Source organism: Parus major, chromosome 2, assembly GCF_001522545.3.
Source record: "Parus major isolate Abel chromosome 2, Parus_major1.1, whole genome shotgun sequence".
NCBI lineage: Eukaryota > Metazoa > Chordata > Aves > Passeriformes > Paridae > Parus > Parus major.
The window spans coordinates 103212-110992 of NC_031769.1; the positions used below are offsets into that span (position 1 = coordinate 103212).

General features: G+C 49.9%; 1 protein-coding gene across 1 annotated transcript in view; it reads right to left on the reverse strand.

Annotated features, from left to right (window-relative positions):
• SMARCC1 (SWI/SNF related, matrix associated, actin dependent regulator of chromatin subfamily c member 1) overlaps nt 1–7781 on the reverse strand; it is a gene marked incomplete at its 3' end in the record, with an annotated part of 71266 nt that overhangs the window by 40590 nt on the left and 22895 nt on the right. The window contains exons 13-15 of the mRNA XM_033512143.1: nt 3606–3727; nt 3132–3203; nt 448–561 (exon numbers count right to left, since the gene is read on the reverse strand). Of these exons, the coding sequence (XP_033368034.1) occupies nt 448–561; nt 3132–3203; nt 3606–3727 (308 nt within the window). The remainder of the gene's footprint in view (nt 1–447; nt 562–3131; nt 3204–3605; nt 3728–7781) is intronic.

The following is a 7781-nucleotide window of genomic DNA, read 5'->3' on the forward strand; positions in this document are numbered from 1 at the left end:
TGGGAAGGGGCTGGAGAATTCCTGAGGGAGCTGGGAAGGGGCTGGAGAATTCCTGAGGGAGATGGGAAAGGGGCTCAGCCTGGAGCAAAGGAGGCTCAGGGGGAATTTCTGGCTCTGCACAAGTCCCTGGCAGGAGGGGACAGCCAGGGGGGATTTGGGATCTGCTCCAGGGAACAGGGACAGGAGGAGAGGGAACGGCCTCAGGCTGGGCCAGGCAGGCTCAGGGTGGACACCAAGAGGAATTTCCCCATGGAAAAGGTGGCCAGGCCTTGGCAGGGGCTGCCCAGGGAGGTGACCTAGAGCTGTCCAAGGAAGGCCTGGATGTGGCACTCAGTGCTCTGGTGGGGACAGGGCACAGCCTGGACTCTTTGCAGAGCTTTTCCACCCTCAGTTATTGCACACTGTTGATGCCTGGGAAGCTGCAGGAGCCCCAGAGGCAGCTGTCACCTCATGACGGCGCAGACGTCGCCGGTGAGGTTCCTCCTGCAGGCCGTGCTGGTCAGGTACTCCTGCGGGTTCAGGCGGTACGTGTCGATCATGAAGTTCCTGTAGGCCAGGTATCTGCAACACAGCCCCAACCACGTCACCCCTGCCCTCCCAGCCAGCTCAGCACCTCAACATCCACCCCCAAACACCCTGCACCGATGGGGAGACACCAACACAGCTCCTGCGCTGCTCACATTTCAGAACCGCCACCAAAACCCACAGCAAAAGTGGAATTCCCGCTCCTGCAGACTGCTTCACTCTGAATTTCCCCCTGTGTTTGGATTAGCAGCACATGGAAACGTGTTTAAATTGTAAATCACACAATTAACTGCTGTAACTTGGTCGCTGGCCACATATTCCCACAATAGAATAGAAGCTGCAGGATGAAAATAACGGGGTCTGGTCTCCACATGGGAACAGGATAAATAATCCTTGTGCATCCCTGCACGAAGGAAAAAAGCTGCACAGAAAAGCAGAAGTGGATGGAACACTGCTGTGGCTGCATGTGGAGTTTTTAATGGATGAAGGGATGAGGCAGAACAGCAACGTGGAGAAGAAAAGATCTTTGAAAAGCAGAGGATAAGAGCCCAGAGCCAGCACAGCTGGGAACAGCTGGAGCAGAAACAATCCCTGAGAGACTGCCCTGTTTCAGAAAGTTTCTGCAATGTGCTGATGCTTCCTAACACAAATTATCCCAAAGAAAATAACCTGCCATAAGATTATTGACAGCCCTGGCATCATCCAGGCTGGATGGGGCTTGGAGCACCATGGAAGGTGTCCCTGCCCATGGCAGGTGGGTGAATGAGAAGGGCTTTAAGGTCCTTTTGTACCCAAACTACTCCAGGATTCAATCCAGTGAGTATCCAATGCAAAGCTGTGTGTAAAACAGTGGTTTTTAAAGCAGATTTCTGCCTTTGGAAAATTCCAGGGGGGAACGTTTCACATGCAGTGCATGAAGCAGCTGGGAACCAAAAATATAAATCATCCAGGCAAGGTCTGAGAAGGCAGATGCTGCAAGCACGTGTCCCTGCCAAAATCCCACATCCTCCTCCTGACCAAATCATATGTGCAACTGGCTGGAAGAAAATTGCTGGAGTAGGAGTTTGGCTCCATGTGGGATGTTTGGGAGGCAAGAAACAAAAAGGAGTTTCTTCCACAGAGGAATTCTGAGGAACATTTCTGAATGCTGCAGGGAGGAGGGGAAGAACCTGTCCAGGAACAGGTCCTGGCTGCAGAAATTAGCATTTATTAGCAAAGGTCACATCATGAGGTGGAGAGAGAAGCCCAAGACAGAAACACCCCCAGGTTTATTCTGCAGGGAGATTGTTGTGAGCCATGACAGGACCCATCAGCTAAACCCTGTCAGCAGTGAGAAGAGAAGTCAAGCAGGATTTAGTTCAACCCCCTTCCAGCCAGGGCCCACCCCCAGGCTCTGCTGTCACAAGGATGAACCTGTGTGAGCTCCCCAAGCATGCTGTTTTGGCCTCAGCATTCAGCTGGAGGAGGCTCATCTCCATTCAGAGGGATGCTCCTCTTTTATTTCACAACAAAACACAACACCAGGACCACGAGCTGCTCCTGCAATCCCCAAATGGCACCAGAAGATCTCCAGGATGGGATGAGGCATGGCAGGAATCCCCAGGCTGCTCTCTGGGCAGCCCAGGGAGGAGCAGCAGGAGCTGATGCTGTGGTGCCAGGCTGGAGAAGGGTCCCTGGGCCTGCAGTGACAATCACAGGGTGACATCCAGGAGAGAAACACTCCTTCCACGCTCCAGCTGCCTGCTGCCTCTCACTCTGAGAAAGCCCCAACCTTCCTGGGCAGCTGAAGTGCTGAACAGCCAGTGTTGGGTGGGTTTGGAACAAAGGCAGGGGGAGGAAGAAGGGGATCTCTGCAGAGCCCTGCCCGAGCCATGCTGGGCTCTGGATCCAGCTGTGGTCACTCTGCACTCACAGAGTGCACACAAACTGTGAGGACACACCACAGACTGCAAATCCCTGGGGGTGCCAGGGGTCTCAGGGGTGTCTGAGCCAAGCTCCTGCTCAAGCCATCAAGTCTCACCAGGTTTCTTAGGGCTTTGTCCAGGAAGGCCTGAAAGACTCCAAGGAGGAGCAATCCCAATTTCCCAAGGGCCCATCCCAGTGCCTCATCTTGTTCAGAGCTCAAAACTCCCCTTTTCTCGAGCCAGAAGCTGCTGTTTCAGCCTGACCTGTTGCTGCCCTGTCACAGACTCAGCCCCAGGGGACAGGGGGACAAACACCACCAGGCCCCTGGAAAAAGAACTTCAATAATTTCTGTTCGTTTATCAAACCTGAAGCATCACAGCCCAACAGGCACCCCTGAGGTGGGAGATTCCAGCACGAGGACAATCTCTGGAGGAATTCTCCCCTCCAGGCTGGCAGAGATGGGAATGGTTACCTGGAGAGGAGAAGGCTCCAGGGAGAGCTCAGCTAACCACTGGTAAATACCACTTTGATGTTTAAACTTTAATCTCGACCACAACAATGTTCAAACATTGTCAGGGGCTCTGTCCCTCCCTCCAGGAAGTGTCAGCCTCACACACACCCATGGATTCATGGATTCATGGAATGGGAAGCTCCTTTATCCTGCCACACCGCCACTGCCCACATTCCCAGGTTTTACTCACATTTCTGGAGTCTTGGACTTGTTTTTCCCATTGAAGAATTCCGGAAGCGCGCGACGCTCGATCACGTGGATGCTGCAACAAAACCAGTTCAGCTGTCAGATCCTGGAACAGCCCCAGTCCCATGGATTATTCCAGGCTACAACAAATATCCTCCCTCTAGAATCAGTGACTTCTCCTAAAAGTCAAGTTGTGAAGCAAAATAAAAAGGCTTTCAGCAGTAGAGACAAACACAGAATGGTCACACAATGAGAAGCAAAGGAACTAAGGTGGGAATCAGAGGGAAATGGATGCAAGCAGGAACTGCTGAGGAGGCAGAGTGAAAACCTCTGCTGTTTGAAATTCTCTGCTCATTCCCAATCCCTGAGAACAGCCAGGAGGAGCTCAGCACACGGCACAGGAAGCAGACCTGCAGAGCAGGGAGCTCCTCCAGCAGCTGAGGGAACAGAAGGGGACAGCTCCCCCAGAGCCCCTCACCAGTTGTAGTCGAACCAGGAGGCGTAGCTGGGGATGATGATGTGGTTGGTCTGCTCGGTGACATTGTCCTCCCCAGGGTCAATGGAGCGGCTCTGGTCACCCTTGTTGGGGTCCTCGTCCTCCTGGGGGACAGAGGGGACANGGGAAGAGCCCTTGGCTTGGGAATGACCCTGAAGCCGACAGCCTGCTCCTCACCACGGGAATCCACATTCCCAAATCCCTGCTGAGCCCTTCTCCCGGCCCCTGGGCTCTCCCAAGGATTCCAAGTGATCAGAGCCTGCTCAGCCCAGCAGCTCACTCTCAAGGGAGGTTTTTATTCTCTGCTCAGCCTTTATTTCCCTTTCCCTAATTTCATCTCTGGGCTCTCAGTCCCTGTCTCCGTTTTTAACCCCTCTGGCACTTGAGACCAGCTCTGCTTCTCAGCCCCCAAATTTCTGTTTCCTGCTCCTTCTCCTTCCCCATCTGTTGTTTTCCTGCCAGACAAACCCTCACTTGCAATAAATGTCCTTCCTAAAAATAGCTGAAAATGCATTTAACTCTGCCTGAGCCGTGGAGACACCGAGGGGGCTGTGCAGGGAGGAGGAAAACTCCATTTCCTCCCCCAAATTATTCACTCAACAGGCAGAAGGCCAATAATTATTTCAGATATGATTTATTATTTGGAACTTCACTGCCTATCTATATGCCCAAAGCTACCCTGAGGATTTAATTGGACTGAGCTGGCTTGTTACAGCTGAATTACTTATGCTTGAACTGATATACTCTTTACTGATTTATTCATAGAGCAAGTCCGTGAAAAAGGAGGAACAAAAACATTATTAATTTAAACTCATTAAACAGAATTGCAATCTCAAGATTTAGGGGGCTTTTGGATGATTTTTTTTGTAAGCACAGGATATATCACTGGATTATTTCATTGGGCTACAACCTGCAGTGTGTGATCATGAGCTAAAAACATACAAACCAATGAATCTTAAATAACAGTACTATTAATATTAAATATTTAAATAATGCATTTAAATAAATAAAAAAGGAAAGAAGTCAGTATATCAAGCCATTAGCCTTGTTTCTCCTTCCATGAATGCCATGGAAAACAGCTGTTTACACCCCAGAACCAAATTTTCCCATGTGCCAACAGAAAAGTATTGGCTAAACACTGAATATCAACCTAAAATAAATAGGAAATAAAGGGAGATTTTGGCTGTTTGATGACCAGGCTCCATATGTATGAAGACTAAATCACAGCTGCTGATTTGGCACTGACACAGGTCCATCCTCCAGGCTTTTCCCCAGGAAATTAACTTTTCAATGGCTTTATTGACACATGGCAAGACAAAAAAGCTGAAACAAGCAGGCAATTGCAGTTTGCTCTGAGCTCTGCAAGTAAAACCCAACAGAAACAGAGCCCCAAACTGGAATTCTCAGAACTCTGAATTACTTTAAAAGAAAACATCAGCCACGCAGCCTCTACAGCAGGAAAATGTGAAAGCAAAGCTGGGGAGAAGATCTTTTCTTTGGAGGAACTGGCAGAACTTTAAATTGCTTCACCTGAAGCCACCTGGGGACACCAACCTGCAGCAGCTCCTGGAGCTCATTGGAAGGAACCTCATGGAACCATCTCAGGGGTTTTTTGGGTAGATTTCCAGAAAAAGCTCCAAGAACACCCCAAGTGAAAACAAGGAGGAGATGTGGAATGAAGGAGCTGCCAAAGAACTTCCATTCCCCATGGCCTCAACTGGTTTTCAACCACTTCAACTTCCAAAATGAGCTGTTTCCCTGAGCTATGGCATGGCTTGGAAATCAGAATTTCCAGGTATTTCTCTGAGTGCATTTCTCTGAGTGCATTTCTCTGAGTGCATTTCTCTGAGTGCATTTCTCTGAGTGCATTTCTCTGAGTAATTTACCAGAATTCTTTACCACTGTGTGAATTACTGACATTATTTGATGCTGTCAGTGAGTCCTGCTGAATGAAAACACCTCTCTGCACTGCAAAACCCGCTCCTGACTTATACAAAGTTCTTAAATGCTTCATTTCTGGCTTGCAGGCCCAAGTTAGAGCCAAGCCTTAGACACAGGCAGCCTTCTCTCACAGAGATGCTCCTGCCACCTCTTTTTGGTAGCATCACTCTTGTAGCCATGATGGCAGCTGACATTTAACTCCAAGAATTGCACATGTGGGTTTTTAAAGCCTGAAGCACCCCTTGTGGTTTGGTTTTCTGCCTTTCCTTTGGCCTCATGAACTCACCTCTAACAGCAGCAGTGTCTCCTGCTCTGTCCACTCTCTGCCAGCACTCGCCCCTTTACTCTATAAAAGACAGGAGGGAAAAATAAATAAAGGTGAAACAGGACTTCTTACACAAAACCTTGTAGAATAAAACCCTGAGGAGGAAAGAAGGGGAAGATTTTGTGATTTGATCCACTCAAACCTCCTCCCACAGGGCTCTGTGGGATTCACCCCTGAGTGAAGGCACAGCTGGGGGTTACACATCTCAGCTTCCTACCCTGTGGCATCCTCCTCTGCCTCTGATCTGTGCCTGCACACACAGCAGAGAGGATCTCCCTGAAAATCAAACCCCTCTGGGTGCTGGAGGCAGAGTGGGCTGGTCCAAAATAAGTTAATTTATCTCCAAGTTCATCACTATCTCAGTGGAGAGGTAACAACTCTTGACAGGGGGATGAGCTGTGTGAGAAGGCAGAGTAATCCCAGCAGGATCATCTGCACTTCCAGCTATCACCTGCTCCAAGGGACACTGCTGCTCCCAGATCTACACCTCGAGGCTCAGATTGGATAAAAATTCCAAATGCAGGGTGAAACTCCTCCTGCTGTGACACCCTGACCCAGCATAAAGCAGCTCAGGACCTGCAGCACTGCTGGACTGAAAGGAAGAGGCTGTTTAGGATAATAAATGTTCTCTCCAGATGCATCTCAAGCAGCTCATTAACCCACAGAGAACATGAATCAATGTGAGTCACACAACTGCTGCTCTCCACAGCCAAAACCCCCAGCAGACAGAAACCAAACAGGGAAATCTGCCAACAAACCTGCTCCAGTTCACAGCTCCTGTAAACAGAGCCAGAGCCCAGAACCAGCAACAGATTTATCAATTTGGAGAATATTTATACCTCCCCTTAGGAGTGAGAAAGTCAGTCCATGAAATGTGAGATGGAACCAGGCTTATAAAAATAACTCCAGAACTGGTTTGGGTTTGTGGGGTTTCTAAAGGATGTTCCCCAGGGGTAAATAGTGTTTAAATAGTTCTTTTTTAGGTTTAAACAGTGACCTCTGAGGACAATGAACTGATGACATGGAGTTAGCCTGATGCCACCCACAGGAGGCACAATCCAGCTCTGGAGATGCCCAGTTCCCACTGGAGGCTGTGCTGAGCCACTGTGGCATTCCCACAGCACCTCCAGGGACACCCAGGGAAAGGCAGGAGGTTGTGGAAACAACACCTCACTGCAATGGTGCCTCCCAAGCTGAACTATCCTGTGTCACACTCTGCAGTGACAGCACCCAAACCTCCCCTGGACACCCAAACCTGGAGAACAGGAGAGGCAGAGATCCTGCTGGAAGCTCTCTGCTGGATGGAAAACCATTGGAAGGTTTGCTGATGCTGAACAGTTCCAGCAGGACTTGCAGGAACACAATGAGCTTGGCACCTGAGGGCTGACAGCATGGACTGCTCTGGGAAGTTTTCCATGCCTTTATTCCCAGAAAATCAGAATTCCAGCACAACCTCCCACCCCAGTGTCCTGCCCAGGGATGGGACACATCTAACCCAGGAGTGGAGGAGCAACACAAGTCACCTCAGTGACACAAAGTGGGGAACCTGAGGAATAACAAAGCTGACCCCAGCACACTTGCCTTGGCCAAAGTCTTTTTGGAGTAGATGTCTGTGCGAAGGCCAAAGTTCTGCAGGTCAGTTGGCTTCTCCTTGTTCTTCTCAGGAAAGCTCAGCATTTGCTGGGCAGCTGGAACCTGGGAACAAACATCACAGGGGAGAGGAACAGGAATTGTTATGCAGGGTTTTCACACCAACACTCCCCAGAGCACGGAGTGGCCACAGCAGCTGAACACAAGCCATGAGGGCCAGAGTGGGAGCAGAGTGAGCAGTGTGAGCAGAGTGAGTGAGCAGTGTGAGTGAGCAGTGTGAGCAGTGTGAGCAGTGTGAGCAG